The sequence below is a fragment of the Schistocerca serialis genome, chromosome 1 (genome assembly GCF_023864345.2).
Source record: "Schistocerca serialis cubense isolate TAMUIC-IGC-003099 chromosome 1, iqSchSeri2.2, whole genome shotgun sequence".
NCBI classification, from domain to species: Eukaryota; Metazoa; Arthropoda; class Insecta; order Orthoptera; family Acrididae; genus Schistocerca; species Schistocerca serialis.
This window is the reverse complement of record NC_064638.1, coordinates 813032801-813050680: the sequence shown is the minus strand read 5'-3', so window position 1 is coordinate 813050680 and position 17880 is coordinate 813032801. Positions and strand designations below refer to the sequence as shown.

The window sequence follows — 17880 nt, the reverse complement described above, 5'->3', positions numbered from 1 at the left end:
TACATGCAACACCAACATGTCATAAACTACAACGAGAGTAGTGTGCAACTATCAACAAGTGCTATTAAAACCATCTACTGGCTGAGACAACGAGTATTGTATTTTAATATGTGCAAAAATGGAGTGCCATGTCAGGTGTAAATAAAACAGCCTTTGTCTACATATATATGATTATCCACCAATCTGATTTCAATGTACTATTTAAGGACATAGAATTCATATTTTACACAAAAGTTAACATGCTTACTGTTGCACATACAGGCCTTTAATGAAATGATAGTAGAGGAAACTGAAGTAGCAAAAAACAAGTCATTGTTTACTTATACTAATTAAATCACTGCATTCATGAGATGAAAACCCAAGTATTACATAAAAATCTGACCATGTAATGTGTATAACTGACTGGTTGTGCTTACAGACTGTATCTAAGGAGTTGGAGAAGTTGAAGACCAATTAGTTCCTCAGGCTTATCTTAAATTAGTACCAAATTGACTGATCAACCAATAATTTTCCCAGTAGTTATGTAGTACACACAGATATTCCTTTTCTGTAGAAATTGTCATAATTTTTATTTGTCATGGTTTTTCCCCCTTGCTTCAAAATCAGGTTCAGAAAATGAGATTTCATTTTTTAAGGCTGTTCTTTTTCTTTGGTGGTAATTTTGTTGACATTTAATACAATTTTCTTCTCAGTGCGAAGGAGTTATTGCTGCAGCTGTTACCACAAATGGAAGGAGCCAGTTTGTTAGAAGCTCTGTCATGCAAGTGCACTGGTCAATCTGAAGATAATGAATTACAAAGACTCTCCCAACTTCTAGCGCAGCTTGAATTAGCAGGCTTGGTAACTCATACTGATGGTTTTCAGCAGCTTGTAACTGCAGTTGCGTCTGACATATGTCGCCGTGGTCGGAGAAGACAGCTCCTGAGAAAGGTATTTTGCTATAAGTGAATTTTGTTATTGTTGTTCATTCAAATGTTACATATTCTATTGATTTGTGGTGTATATCAGAGATTGTTCATTTCACTGTTTAGAATGAGAAGCAAAAACTGCATGACATTGTTATAAAAAGAAGAATTATACCCAGAAATTCATTAAATTAACTGGGACAGTTGGGCTGACCAGTACTTAACTCCAGCAAATGCAGCTCCTAGTTCAGCAGACAGGAGCACTTGTAAATAAAATCCACTAGTACTCCTACCTTTCAGAATCACAAGTTCCTTCTTTAGCTTAGGAGAATAGGAGTTTTGGGGGAATGGGGTAAGAGGACCTCTGAGGTAAAAAAAGAAGAATGTAAAGATAAATTTAGAAGTATAGGTATTATGGTGTAAATCATGTTGGACAGTGGCTCTTTGCAGAGAGGATGTGTGATAGGGAACTGTGGACAGGATGAGGTTTGTGTAAGCTTGGTGGCAGAGACGCAGAAAACAAAGCTCACATTTCCAAACTGTGTTGCTGCAGTGAACAATCAGGTTCATTCGGCTGTGATACATTGTATTAAATGTTCATAGCTATGAAGAGAATAACGGACATTGTAACCAATTTTGATCAGTCATTAAGATGAGAGAAATTTTGTTTCATGTCTTTACGATGTTGCATCAGCTGCTCCACAGTTATAGCCTGTGTCATGTCAGTAGGTAAGAACAGCTGATGAAGCTTTGTGAAGACATCAGGTACAGTTTTTCTCAAAAATGCTATCGTCTAATGACAAAGTCTTTGAACTGGCTACAATATTTGTCATTTTAGTGCAGTTTGAACTGTTATTATAAGTAAAAATGTAATACGCTATCACCTAATCTACATCTACATTGATATTCCACAATCCACTTTACAGCACAAGGTGGAGAGTATCCTGTACCCCTACTAATCATTTCCTGTTCTGTTCCACTCGCAGATAGAATGAGAGAAAAATGACTGTTTGTATGCCTCCATATGAGCCCTAATTTCTCGTATCTTATCTTCGTGGTTCTTACGCAAAATGTATGTTGGCAACAGTAGATTCATTCTGCAGTCAGCTTCAAACACTGGTTCTCTAAATTTTCTCAATAGTGTTCCTCGAAAAGAATGTCACCTTCCCTTCAGGGATTCCCATTTAAGTTTCCAAAAGCATCTCTGCAAAATTTGCGTGTTGTTCAAACATTCTAGTAACAAATCCAGCTGCCTGCCTCTGAATTCCTTTGATGTCTCCCGTTAATCCGACCTTGTATGTATCCCAAACACTCGAGCAGTATGCGTCAGTAGGTTGCATTAGCATCCTGAATGTGGTCTCCTTTACAGATGAACCACACTTTCCTAGAATTCTCCCATAAACCAAAGTCAACCATTTGCCTTTCTTACCGCAATCCTCACATGCTCACTCCAGTTCATATTGCTTTGAAACATTATGCCCAGATATTTGGATGATGTGACTGTGTCAATAAGGACACTACTAATACTGTATCCAAACATTACTCATCCATATTATCTTACATTTTTGTACATTTAGAGCTAGTTGCCATTCATCACACAAACTAGAAATTTTGTCTAAGTCCTATTGTATCCTCCTATAGTCACTCAACTTCAACACATCACTGTACTCCACAGTATCATCAGCAAACAACCATAGATCACTGTCCGCCAAATTATTTACATGTATAGAGAATAGTAGCAGTCCTATCACCCTTCCCTGGGGCACTCCTGACGATACTCTTGTCTCTGATAAACACTTGCTGTTGAGGAAAACATACTGCGTTTTATAATGTAAGAAATCTTAGAGCCACTCACATATCTGTGAACCTATTCCATTTGTCCATATCTTCTTTAACGGCGTGCAATGGTGCACCGTGTCAAACACTTTCTGTAAATCTAGAAATATGGAATCTGCCTGTTACCCTTCATCCATAGTTTGCAATATATCACATGAGAAAAGTGCAAGCAAAGTTTCTAATGGCATGCTGATTTTTTGAGATAAGTTTCTCAGTCTCAAGAAAATTCATTATGTTCGAACTGAGAATATGTCCAAGGATTCTGCAGCAAACTGATGTTAGTGATACTGATGTGTAATTTTGTGGGTCCATTCTTTTGCCCTTCTTACATACAGGAGTCACCTGCACTTTTTCCAGTCACTCGGGACTGTTGATGATGATCTGAATTGTAATTCATGTGCTACAGATCTTAAGCGTCCAATCGGCCAATATCTTCAACTCCTCCATTATGGATAATAGCAGGCTTTGGGCATGAAAGTATCAAAAAGCTGAATTACTTTTTGTACTTTCACTCACTAATTTTATATGGCATAATATTCTTTAGTGACTCTTTTTGGAGCAAGACAGACAGAAGCATGTAATGAGGGTGCTGACCACTGTAGAACCTCTTGAAGACAGCTCATTAAACAGTTAGACATACTGACAATAGCCTTGCAGCGCATTTACTACTGTAGAAGTTTGTTTTCAGTGATCAATTGCAATTCAAAAACAACAGTAACATTCATTATTGCATTAATGGAAAGAGAAAATATTTACACTAATCGCTGTTCGTCCATAATGTGGCACAGAAATGAGCAAGATATTCAGCCACAAAAAACTACAACTTACCTGTTGAATCTAATGGCTAATACAATTAACTTCAAGCATAAACTGAAATCATTATATTTGCTGGACAAATTCTTCTGCTCCATATTTTTTTACATGTGTAATTTTATAATCCTGGTTTGTAGGTCTGTTGGAATGTAGTCAAGAGTTAATCATGGTGCTCAAAAAAGAATTACAAGTATCAAAGATTAATACACAAGGCTGTTGTGTAAATTGTCAGTATGTTGTCATATTTTTTGCTGGAAAAAAGTGTTGTAAGTAAAAGCTAACTCATTCTGCATCACAGGAAGAGACTGCATTTATGATACATGAAACAAGCAACCAACTAAAACCATCTTCTTCAAATAAGTTGAGGGAACATTGCCTTGATAAGTTTGTTGAAAAGTAAAGGTATCTTGATAGGTAGCCCTCCATGTCATTTTAAGGCATTTTCCAAATCATATCTTGAAAACAATGGGGTTACCTGTTGAAATATCAGAATTTTTGACAAATTTATGCACCCGTATTTGCACAAGTTATTAGAGCATAGTATGTGTTGCGAAAAGCTTCTGCTTAACTAACTATATAGAGTAACTGAAAATAACTCATTTCATTGTCCAAATCAGTTCAGTAGTGGTGAAACTATCCTTTGTACTTAACATCCCTATTGTTGACACTCATACTGAACTTAAAGGTTGTGTTTGATACGAAAGTTCTTAATGTGACTGATTTTAATTTCAATGTTGCACTTACGTTTTGTTGAAAGTGTGTGATCAAAAATTGCCTGAAATCCTTTTGTCTTGAAATTAATAGTGCAAGGGCACACACTGCAAGTAGTTCGCTTTCACTAACCTTTTTCCCACAAGCAGAGCATTTACTACCCGTCTTCTCTAGACAGTCACAACGTAATTTGCGTTTTCGTGTACCAAAAAGTTTATTTTCAAAAGTTAAGTCAGAGTATCACAGCAGCAGTTTTGTTTCTACAGCAAAATTAGAATCTGGAACAAAAATAGAAGTCATCATAGTAGATGAATATTTTACTCTAACAACAGTTGTGCAAAATATTAAAACATTCAAAAAAAATCAAAAAGGAACAATATCTCAAATTTCAGAAGCCCTTCAGGTTAAAATTTATTTATTTTCATCATTTGAGTATTACAAAAAGTTAAATTAATGAACATGAATACAGAAACTTGGAAACAGAAATAAATAACTTATTTTCTTCCAAAAGAACAAAAAAGGTTGAAAAAGGTGACAAATTTTAAACGGTGACAGCATTAAGAAAGGTGACTGTTTCTTCACCCTCTAAGCACAATATTAATTCATTGGTACACTGCAAGTAATTGCCTTAACATTGCTGCCAAAGTAACAAAAGTCCCAGGATCTCCACTAGAGAAAACAGGTTGGCACTATAATTCCCCTTCGTATTGATTTCCCTGTAGGTGCTATTGTGATTCCATCACAACACTACAGTGTGTGTGTGTGTGTGTGTGTGTGTGTGTGTGTGTGTGTGTGTGTGTGTGTATAGTTATAATAGAGGGAAACATTCCACGTAGGAAAAATATATCTAAAAACAAAGATGATGTGACTTACCAAATGAAAGTGCTGGCAGGTCGACAGACACACAAACTAACACAAACATACACACAAAATTCAAGCTTTCGCAACAAACTGTTGCCTCGTCAGGAAAGAGGGAAGGAGGGGAAAGACGAAAGGATGTGGGTTTTAAGGGAGAGGGTAAGGAGTCATTCCAATCCCGGGAGCGGAAAGACTTACCTTAGGGGGAAAAAAGGACGGGTATACACTCGCACACACACGCATATCCATCGGAACATGTGTAAAGGCAAAGGGTTTGGGCAGAGATGTCAGTCGAGGCGGAAGTACAGAGGCAAAGATGTTGTTGAATGACAGGTGAGGTATGCGTGGCGGCAACTTGAAATTAGTGGAGGTTGAGGCCTGGTGGGTAACGGGAAGAGAGGATATATTAAAGGGGAAGTTCCCATCTTCAGAGTTCTGATAGGTTGGTGTTAGTGGGAAGTATCCAGATAACCCGGACGGTGTAACACTGTGCCAAGATGTGCTGGCCGGGCACCAAGACATGTTTAGCCACAGGGTGATCCTCATTACCAACAAACACTGTCTGCCTGTGTCCATTCATGAGAATGGACAGTTTGTTGCTGGTTATTCCCACATAGAAAGCTTCACAGTGTAGGCAGGTCAGTTGGTAAATCACGTGGGTGCTTTCACATGTGGCTCTGCCTTTGATCGTGTACACCTTCTGGGCTACAGGACTGGAGTAGGTGGTGGTGGGAGGGTGCATGGGACAGGTTTTACACTGGGGGCAGTTACAAGGGTAGGAGCCAGAGGGTAGGGAAGGTGGTTTGGGGATTTCATAGAGATGAACCAAGAGTTTACTAAGGTTAGGTGGACGGCGGAAAGACACTCTTGGTGGAGTGGGGAGGATTTCATGAAGGATGGATCTCATTTCGGGGCAGGATTTGAGGAAGTCGTATCCCTGCAGGAGAGCCACATTCAGAGTCTGATCCAGTCGCGGAAAGTATCCAGTCACAAGTGGGGCACTTTGGGGGTTCTTCAGTGGGAGGTTCTGGGTTTGAGGGGATGAGGAACTGGCTCTGGTTATTTGCTTCTGTACCAGGTCGGGAGGGTAGTTGCGGGATGCGAAAGCTGTTTCACGTTGTTGGTGTAATGGTTCAGTGATTCAGGACTGGAACAGATTCATTTGCCACGAAGACCTAGGCTGTAAGGAAGGGATCGTTTGATATGGAATGGGTGGCAGCTGTCATAATGGAGATACTGTTGCTTGTTGGTGGGTTTGATGTGGACAGATGTGTGTGAAGCTGGCCATTGGACAGATGGAGGTCAACGTCAAGGAAAGTGGTATGGGATTTGAACTGTTCCAGGCGCGGTTCAATTTGGATAGTGTCTTGGGGAGTTGGATCGTTAGGAGTAGGATTAGGATTATTTTTCTTCGTGGCAAAGTGATATTTCCAGCAGAGAGTAAGAGTGTAGGACAGTAAATCTTTCACGAGGGCTGTTTGGTTGAATCTGGGAGTAGGGCTGAAGGTGAGGCCTTTGGATAGGACAGAGGTTTCAGATTGAGAGAGAGGTTTGGAGGAAAGGTTAACTACTGAATTAGGGTCTTGTTGTTCCAGATTCACTTTATGAAGGCTGAAGGCTGACCGATCCATCGTCATTCTTCCGGCGGACAAGGGTTCCATGACCGTGGTACTTGATCATCGGGAGTATGTGGCTGAGGGACTGCGTCAGCTTTCAGACAACACTACATACAAAATTTGCCAAGGTAATCCCATTCCTGATATCCAGGCAGAGCTTCAAGGAATCCTCAGAACCTTAGGCCCCCTACAAAACCTTTCACCTGACTCCATCCACCTCCTGACCCCCACCGTAACCCCACACCCCTACCTTCTACCTACTTCCTTAAATTCACAAACCAAATCATCCCGGCCGCCCCATTGTAGCTGGTTACCAAGCCCCCACAGAACGTATCTCTACCTACGTATATCAACACCTTCAACCCATTACATGCAGTCTCCCATCCTTCATCAAAGACACCAACCAGTTTCTCGAACGCCTGGAATCCTTACCCAATCTGTTACCCCCGGAAACCATCCTTGTAACCATTGATGCCACTTCTTTATACACAAATATTATGCACGTCCAGGGCCTCGCTGCGATGGAGCACTTCCTTTCACACCAATCACCTGCCACCCTACCTAAAACCTCTTTCCTCATTACCTTAGGCAGCTTCATCCTGACTCACAACTTCTTCACTTTCAAAGGCCAGACATACCAACAATTAAAGGGAACAGCCATGGGTACCAGGATGGCCCCCTCGTATGCCAATCTATTTATGGGTCGCTTAGAGTAAGGCTTCCTGGTTACCCAGGCCTGCCAACCCAAAGTTTGATACAGATTTATTGATTACATCCCCATGATCTGGACTCACAGTGAAGAAGAACTCCAGAATTTCCCCTCCAACCTCAACTCCTTTGGTGTCATCAGATTCACCTGATCCTACTCCAAATCCCATGCCACTTTCCTTGACGTTGACCTCCATCTGTCCAATGGCCAGCTTCACACATCTGTCCACATCAAACCCACCAACAAGCAACAGTACCTCCATTATGACAGCTGCCACCCATTCCATATCAAACGATCCCTTCCCTACAGCCTACGTCTTCGTGGTAAATGAATATGCTCCAGTCCTGAATCCCTGAACCATTACACCAACAACGTGAAACAGCTTTCGCATCCCGCAACTACCCTCCCGACCTGGTACAGAAGCAAATAACCAGAGCCAGTTCCACATCCCCTCAAACCAAGAACCTCCCACAGAAGAACCCCCAAAGTGCCCCACATGTGACAGGATACTTTCCGCGACTGGATCAGACTCTGAATGTGGCTCTCCTGCAGGGATACGACTTCCTCAAATCCTGCCCCGAAATGAGATCCATCCTTCATGAAATCCTCCCCACTCCACCAAGAGTGTCTTTCCGCCGTCCACCTAACCTTCATAACCTCTTGGTTCATCCCTATGAAATCCCCAAACCACCTTCCCTACCCTCTGGCTCCTACCCTTGTAACCGCCCCCAGTGTAAAACCTGTCCCATGCACCCTCCCACCACCACCTACTCCAGTCCTGTAACCCGGAAGGTGTACACGATCAAAGGCAGAGCCACGTGTGAAAGCACCCACGTGATTTACCAACTGACCTGCCTACACTGTGAAACTTTCTATGTGGGAATGACCAGCAACAAACTGTCCATTTGCATGAATGGACACAGGCAGACAGTGTTTGTTGGTAATGAGGATCACCCTGTGGCTAAACATGCCTTGGTGCACAGCCAGCACATCTTGGCACAGTGTTACACCGTCCGGGTTATCTGGATACTTCCCACTAACACCAACCTGTCAGAACTCCGGAGATGGGAACTTGCCTTCCAGTATATCCTCTCTTCTTGTTATCCACCAGGCCTCAACCTCCGCTAATTTCAAGTTGCCGCCGCTCATACCTAACCTGTCTTTCAACAACATCTTTGCCTCTGTACTTCCGCCTCGACTGACATCTCTGCCCAACCTCTTTGCCTTTACACATGTCTGCTTGTGTCTGTATATGTGTGGATAGATATGTGTGTGTGTGTGTGTGTGTGCGAGTGTATACCTGTCCTTTTCTCCCCGTAAGGTAAGTCTTTCTGTTCCCGGGATTGGAATGACTCCTTACCCTCTCCCTTAAAACCCACATCCTTTCGTCTTTCCCTCTCACCGAACGAAAGCGCTGGCACGTCGATAGACACACAAACATACACACAAAATTCTAGCTTTCGCAACAAACGGTTGCTTCGTCAGGAAAGAGGGAAGGAGAGGGAAAGACGAAAGGATTTGGGTTTTAAGGGAGAGGGTAAGGAGTCATTCCAATCCCGGGAGCGGAAAGACTTACCTTAGGGGGAAATAAGGACGGGTATACACTCGCGCGCACACACACACACGCACACACGCGCACACACACACACACACACACACACACACACACACACACACACACACGTACAGACACAAGCAGACATATACAGAGGCAAAGAGTTTGGGCAGACTCTTTGCCTCTGTATATGTCTGCTTGTGTCTGTACATGTGTGGATGGATATGTGTGTGTGTCATGGGTGACTGGAATTCATCAGTAGGAAAAGTGAGAGAAGGAAACATAGTAGGCGAATATGTATTGGGGGGAAGAAATGAAACAGGAAGTCGCCTTGTAGAATTTTGCACAGAGCATAACTTAATCATAGCTAACACTTGGTTCAAGAATCATAAAAGAAGGTTGTAGACATGGAAGAATCCTGGAGATACTGGAAGGTATCAGATAGATTATATAATGGTAAGACAGAGATTTAGGAACCAGGTTTTAAATTGTAAGACATTTCCAGGGGCAGATGTGGACTCTGACCACAATCTATTGGTTATGAACGGTAGATTAAAACTGAAGAAACTGCAAAAAGGTGGGAAGTTAAGGAGATGGGACCTGGATAAACTGACTAAACCATAGGTTGTACAGAGTTTCAGGGAGAGCATAAGGGAACAATTGACAGGAATGGGGGAAAGAAATACGGTAGAAGAAGAACGGGTAGCTCTGAGGGATGAAGTAGTGAAGGCAGCAGAGGATCAAGTAGGTAAAAAGACAAGGGCTAATAGAAATCCTTGGGTAACAAAAGAAATATTGAATTTAATTGATGAAAGGAGAAAATATAAAAATGCAGTAAATGAAGCAGGCAAAAAGGAATACAAACGTCTCAAAAAGGATATCAACAGGAAGCGCAAAATGGCTAAGCAGGGATGGCTAGAGGACAAATGTAAGGATGTAGAGGCTTGTCTCACTAGGGGTAAGATAGATACTGCCTACAGGAAAATTAAAGAGACCTTTGGAGAGAAGAGAACCACTTGTATGAATATCAAGATCTCAGATGGCAACCCAGTTCTAAACAAAGAAGGGAAGGCAGAAAGGTGGAAGGAGTATATAGAGGGTTTATACAAGGGCGATGTACTTGAGGACAATATTATGGAAATGGAAGAGGATGTAGATGAAGACGAAATGGGAGATAAGATACTGCATGAAGAGTTTGACAGAGCACTGAAAGACCTGAGTCGAAACAAGGCCCCGGGAGTAGACAACATTCCATTAGAACTACTGATGGCCTTGGGAGAGCCAGTCATGACAAAATTCTACCATCTGGTGAGCAAGATGTATGAGACAGGTGAAATACCCTCAGACTTCAAGAAGAATATAATAATTCCAATCCCAAAGAAAGCAGGTGTTGACAGATGTCAAAATTACCGAACTATCAGTTTAATAAGTCACAGCTGCAAAATACTAATGCGGATTCTTTACAGACGAATGGAAAAACTGGTAGAAGCGGACCTCGGGGAAGATCAGTTTGGATTCCGTAGAAATGTTGGAACACGTGAGGGAATACTAACCTTACGACTTATCTTAGAAGAATGATTAAGAAAAGGTAAACCTACATTGTAGACTTAGAGAAAGCTTTTGACAATGTTAACTGGAATACTCTCTTTCAAATTCTGAAGGTGGCAGGGGTAAAATACAGGGAGCGAAAGGCTATTTACAATTTGTACAGAAACCAGATGGTGGTTGTAAGAGTCGAGGGGCATGAAATGGAAGCAGTGGTTGGGAAAGGAGTGAGATAGGGTTGTAGCCTCTCCCCGATGTTATTCAATCTGTATATTGAGCAAGCAGTAAAGGAAACAAAAGAAAAATTCGGAGTAGGTATTAAAATTCATGGAGAAGAAGTAAAAACTTTGAGGTTCGCCGATGACATTGTAATTCTGTCAGAGACAGCAAAAGACTTGGAAGAGCAGTTGAACGGAATGGACAGTGTCTTGAAAGGAGGATATAAGATTAACATCAACAAAAGCAGAATGAGGATAATGGAATGTAGTCAAATTAAATCGGGTGATGCTGAGGGAATTAGATTAGGAAATGAGACACTTAAAGTAGTAAAGGAGTTTTGCTATTTAGGAAGTAAAATAACTGATGATGGTCGAAGTAGAGAGGATATAAAATGTAGACTGGTAATGGCAAGGAAAGCGTTTCTGAAGAAGAGAAATTTGTTAACATTGGGTATAGATTTAAGTGTCAGGAAGTCGTTTCTGAAAGTATTTTTATGGAGTGTAGCCATGTATGGAAGTGAAACATGGACGATAACTAGTTTGGACAAGAAGAGAATAGAAGCTTTCGAAATGTGGTGCTACAGAAGAATGCTGAAGATAAGATGGGTAGATCACATAACTAATGAGGAGCTATTGAATAGGATTGGGGAGAAGAGAAGTTTGTGGCACAACTTGACTAGAAGAAGGGATCGGTTGGTAGGACATGTTTTGAGGCATCAAGGGATCACAAATTTAGCATTGGAGGGCAGCGTGGAGGGTAAAAATCGTAGAGGGAGACCAAGAGATGAATACACTAAGCAGATTCAGAAGGATGTAGGTTGCAGTAGGTACTGGGAGATAAAGAAGCTTGCACAGGATAGAGTAGCATGGAGAGCTGCATCAAACCAGTCTCAGGACTGAAGACCACAACAACAACAACATCAATCAGTATTATGAAAGACTATTTTTGTGACAGTTTCATACCAGAGAAGAAATCCGAAGTAATGTGAATTTTAACTAGCAAGTTGCCTCAACAAAATAGGATAGAACTTTGACATGGTGATTTAAATTTAAAATTACTAAAACAGAAGTTTGCAGTTTGATCTGCCCCAATGGAACAGCTTTGCAAGTAGGATCAATATGGAGTTAGATCTGATGCTTCAAGTGACTACTAGGTCAGACATGGATTCAGTTCCTGTTGACACTGTTGGTAAGTGGGATTTCCTTAGACATGGCGTGTATCTCAGTAGGAATGAGAAGGCTAAAGTGGCTGGGTTGCTAGCAAAATCCTGTGGGGGGCGAGGGCCATCAGTCGCTTTGCAACCAATGACTCGTGGGAGTACCCTTTTTCTTCTTCTTCTTCTTCTTCTTTCTTCTTCTTCTTTTCTTCTTTTTTTTCTTTTTAGAAAAGATCAGTGTCCACTGCTTCAACATTGAAAGTAATTAAGTTTTATGAGAAACTCAGGCAGGCAGGTACTAAAGATGTTAAAATATCACAAGATTCTTGTAAAAGTACAGTGAAAAATAATGTTAGTATAGTGCTTCAGTATATCAGGGTATTAAAAACCAAAGTACAGCAGCTTCTTGTTTGTTTGGAAGATTTAGAAACTGAGGATGTAACAGGTATACTATGCCTGTCTGAACATTATACAGCCACAGATACGGAAAAGTAAATGTAACTGGATATAAGCTTTCAGCACATGTACGAGGTCTGTTCAAAAAATTCTGAAATATTCTTAATTTCAAGCTAGTGGCGTGTTGGAGCAAAATGCAGCTGGCGTCCCTGCACATGCTATGTTTAATGTGTAACTTCCAGAAGTTTCATTGTTGTGTGTCTGTTAGTTATTGTTCAGTGCTGTATTGAGTAGAACATTGTGTTGCACAGTTTGTGAATTTCGATATGGCAGAGTTAGAGGAGCAACACGTCTGCATTAAATTTTGTGCGAAATTCAAGAAAACCTTTACAGAGACACACCAAATGATGCAGGAAGCCTACAGTGATGAGTGCTTAAGCCATACTTGGTGTTACGAATGGTTGGGAAAGTTTCTAAGTTTCTCCAAGACAAAAAGTAAAGCTCATCAGGTCAAGTCAAATGTCAAAGTCATGCTGAAAGTTTTCTTTGACTTTGAGGGAATAGTTCATCATGAATTCGTGCCACAGGGACAAAATGTTCATCGATGGTGCTACCAGGACATGTTGCAACACCGGCAAGAAAATGAAAGAAGGAAATGGCCTGAAAGGTGATTTAACAATTGCAAATTTTAGGGAAAGCTTTCAGCAGTTAGATTGGGATGTGGTAAAATGGGAACCTGATGCTAATTTAAAATATATCTTATTTTTTGACATGTTTGTGAGTATAATTGAAAACTGTTTCTCCAAGAAAACATTGAAAAATGATTGTAAAAACCATGTCAAAAGACATGGCTTATGAAAGCGTTACAGAATCTTGAAATTGGAGAAGGGAAATGTATCTAATAGCAAGAAAAATCAAAGACCCAGAAACAGTCAAATATTATAAAAATTACAGTACTAGGTCAAGGGAAGTTATTAAAAATCCAGAAGTATGTGTATTATGTCTGAGATTAGCACATCTCATAATAAAATTAAAACAATTTGGAATATTGTTGAAAGGGAAACAAGCCTTAGCCCATTAATGTCAAATTTTGCCACACTGTCCTAACGGATACATTCTCTGTACATCACACATTGACTTCTGCAGTTATTTCATTCAGTGTTGCTTGTCTGTCACCAATGACAGCTCAATGCAAATGCTGCTGCTCTCGGTCATTAAGTGAAGTCCATCAGCCACTGAGATGTCCATGGTGAGAGGTAATACCTGAAATTTGGCATCCTTGGCACACTCATGATACTGTGGATATCAGACTAATGAATTCCAAAATGGAATACCCCATTCATCTAGCTCCAGTTACCATCCCACATTCAAAGTCTGTTAATTCCCATCTTGAGACTGTAATCATGTCAGAAATATTTTCTTTTGAATCACCTGAGTACAAATGACAGCTCAACCATTGCACTACTCTTTTATACCTTGTGTACACTATACTATTGCCATCTGTATGTCCTCATATCACTATCCCATGACTTTGGTCACCACAGTGTACATAATTAACAATATTTGGTAAGTGAGATTTTCTTATGATGATGACCCAGAAATTCAGACACATTGTAGAAGCAGTGGTCAAGCAAGAACTGTTTCAACTTTACGTTAAATGTATTCGATGTTTGTAGGCATTTTAAGTAAGAAGGCATATAGTTACATAACTTCAACTCCAGTATGATACACATCTCCTTTTCATAAGATTGTATTTACTGTGTATATGTATAGATTCATCTTCTGCCTAGTTACATATACAAGTATATCATAGTTATGCTTGAATGTTTTTTTTATGTGTATAACCAAGCCAGGGACAGTATTTTCAAACTTTTAAAATGGAGGGAACAGGAATCCCTACATTTAGCTTTCATTATCATCCTGATAAACTTTTTCTGTGTTTTACATGTGTTTTTTAAAATTATTCTGTGCATCGGTAGTCACTATGTACCACCATGGCATAGTGTCGCCTCAGGCAACAGGTGAGCAGCTTGTATTTTGAGTGAAAATCCTAACAGCGTATGTTAGTGTATTCAGTTTATTTTATTTTATTTATTTATTTATTTATTTATCTATAGCATATACAGTTCTGTACCGTAAATGGCGTAACATCATTAATAAATATAGACTTTGAACAGAAGTCTGTAGCTAAGCCAGAGTATTCATAATTTTTAGATATGAGCATTGATGAGAAAATGAATAGAAAAAAACTCATTCCTGATCTGTTGAAACATTTGAGTTCAGCTAGGGTTATTGCAAATTTTAGTGATGTCAGTAAATTAGCCTACTATGCCTATTTTCATTCACTGCTCTCATATGACATCATATTTTGGATTAATTCATCATTAAAGAAAGTTTATAATCAGAATAATCGCTGGAACCCACTGAAGGTCATCTTGCAGACTTTATTTTAGGAACCAGGAATATTCACAGTAGCTTCACAACATATATAAATGAATTTATGAAATTGTTATTAATAACTCATTCCAGTTCAAAAGCAGTAGCAATGTGCATAGGAGAAAGTCTGATCTTCACTATCTGGGTTAAATCTAACTACAGCACAGAAGGGGTGTGTGAGTTATGCAGCCACAAGAGACTTTCGTCACTTAACAAGTAGTCTGACAGATAGCCAACCAGTATTTGAAAACAAATTAAAAGAATTTCTGTATGACAGCTCCTTCTACTCAATAGATGAATTTATGCAATCTAAGGGCTAGGAAAGATGATGAGGCAAAGCCCTATTATCACTAATTTGTACAAAGTTCAACCATCAGTGTCCTGAGTGCCAGATTATCATGAAAACTGTGGCCCAGCTGAGTCCGTAGCACACTAGATAGGGATTGTGGAACCATCTAAAATTTAGTTGGAGCCTCGGAGAGAACTCCTTTCATGATCACAGTGTTATGCAATCAACAAATCATGTTCTAAAAAATTGTGCAGAACAGAAACTTTTTGGCAGCTTAAAATCACTCCACATAGTTGATGAGCAGACAGTTTACTGGATTGAGTCTTGCAACATCTTCGTTTACATTAAATACCTTCTTCTCTGCTTGGCCTGCAGCTTGCATAAGCTGACATTACAGCTTCATTGTACTACTGACAAAATTAGCCGCAATTTTTTTTTATTATATCTTGTGGATTACACAAATTCACAATCAATTTGTATGCACATGTGCCACCATCAAGTGTTGCAGGTGACATTACACGTATACAGGCTGTTACAAAAAGGTACGGCCAAACTTTCAGGAAACATTCCTCACACACAAATAAAGAAAAGATGTTATGGGGGCATGTGTCCGGAAATGCTTACTTTCGATGTTAGAGCTCATTTTATTACTTCTCTTCAGTTCACATTAATCATGGAATGGAAACATACAGCAACAGAATCTACCAGTGTGACTTCAAACACTTTGTTACAGGAAATGTTCAAAATGTCCTCCATTAGGGAGGATACATGCATCCACCCTCCGTCGCATGGAATCCCTGATGCACTGATGCAGCCCTGGAGAATGGTGTATTGTATCACAGCCATCCACAATACGAGCGCGCTCTACATTTGGTACCGGGGTTGCGTAGACAAGAGCTTTCAAATGCCCCCATAAATGAAAGTCAAGAGGGTTGAGGTCAGGAGAGCGTGGAGGCCATGGAATTGGTCCGCCTCTACCAATCCATCGTGCATGAACCACATATTGTGTCGTACTTGTAAAGGCACATGTTCTAGCAGCACAGGTGGAGTATCCCATATGAAATCATGATAATGTGCTCCATTGAGCGTAGGTGGAAGAACATGGGGCCCAATCAAGACATCACCAACAATGCCTGTCCAAATGTTCACAGAAAATCTGTGTTGATGACGTGATTGCACTGTTGTGTGCAGATTCTCGTCAGCCCACATGTGTTCATTGTGAAAATTTACAATCTGATCACATTGGAATGAAACTAAAATGAGCTCTAACATGGAAACTAAGCGTTTCCGGACACATATCCACATAAGATCTTTTCTTTATTTGTGTGTGAGGAATGTTTCCTGAAAGTTTGCCCGTACCTTTTGGTTACACCCTGTATACAGGGTGTTACAAAAAGGTACGGCCAAACTTTCAGGAAACATTCCTCACACACAAATAAAGAAAATATGTTATGTGGACATGTGTCCGGAAACGCTTACTTTCCATGTTAGAGCTCATTTTATTACTTCTCTTCAAATCACATTAATCATGGAATGGAAACACACAGCAACAGAACGTACCAGCGTGACTTCAAACACTTGTTACAGGAAATGTTAAAAATGTCCTCCATTAGCGAGGATACATGCATCCACCCTCCGTCGCATGGAATCCCTGATGCGCTGATGCAGCCCTGGAGAATGGCGTATTGTATCACAGCCATCCACAATACGAGCACATTTGGTACCGGGGTTGCGTAGACAAGAGCTTTCAAATGCCCCCATAAATGAAAGTCAAGAGGGTTGAGATCAGGAGAGTGTGGAGGCCATGGAATTGGTCCGCCTCTACCAGTCCATCGGTCACCGAATCTGTTGTTGAGAAGCGTACGAACACTTTGACTGAAATGTGCAGGAGCTCCATTGTGCATGAACCACATGTTGTGTCGTACTTGTAAAGGCACATGTTCTAGCAGCACTGATAGAGTATCCCGTATGAAATCATGATAACGTGCTCCTTTGAGCGCAGGTGGAAGAACATACTGACGAAACTAAAATGAGCTCTAACATGGAAATTAAGCGTTTCCGGACACATGTCCACATAACATCTTTTGTTTATTTGTGTGTGAGGAATGTTTCCTGAAAGTTTGGCCGTACCTTTTTGTAACACCCTGTATATCACTGTCTTCTACCTCTGTGTGAGAGTACTGTGAGATTTTATCTTATACTTGGATCTAGATGGAGTGATGTCGATAAATCATCATGGAAAATAAAAGAACTTATGTTCTATGTTGTTAACTGAGTTACATATTTACTTTCATTACTGTTCTTCTATAGCAAATGAGTGAAAATATATATGTGACCTATGTTAACAACATAGTACATAAAAGAACTTGTTTTTCAAGATGAATTGTGGGTGTCAATACATCTAGACAAAAATATAATACAACATAAAATCTGATAGTATTATTACATAGATGTAGAAAAGATGATGTATAAATGTAATGTCAACAGGAACACTTGATAATGGGACTTATGCCTAAACGAGCTTGTCATAATTTTATGTAATCAACAAGAAATACACAGTTCACAGCTAATTTTGTCAAAAGTATAAAGGATATCTTCATTACCAACAAAGAGTACTGAGTGTTATGAATAAAGTTTCTATGTATGTATGTATGTATGTATGTATGCATGTATGTAATTTTGTACTACTAATTCACATTTGTATCTGTGCTGCATACATGAGTAATAAGCTGACTGATGTCATGCCTACAAAGTTATGGATTTGTTATTGATTTCTATGCTTAGATTTGTTGTGATTTGGTTATTATTAATACAATTTTCCTGCAATTGTTGATGA

General features: G+C 40.0%; 1 protein-coding gene across 1 annotated transcript in view; it reads left to right on the top strand.

Annotated features, from left to right (window-relative positions):
* The window catches only part of LOC126484220 (ras GTPase-activating-like protein IQGAP1), a 350623-nt gene that overhangs the window by 309852 nt on the left and 22891 nt on the right, over nt 1–17880 (top strand). The window contains exon 29 of the mRNA XM_050107637.1: nt 693–930. Coding sequence (XP_049963594.1) covers nt 693–930 — 238 coding nt within the window. The remainder of the gene's footprint in view (nt 1–692; nt 931–17880) is intronic.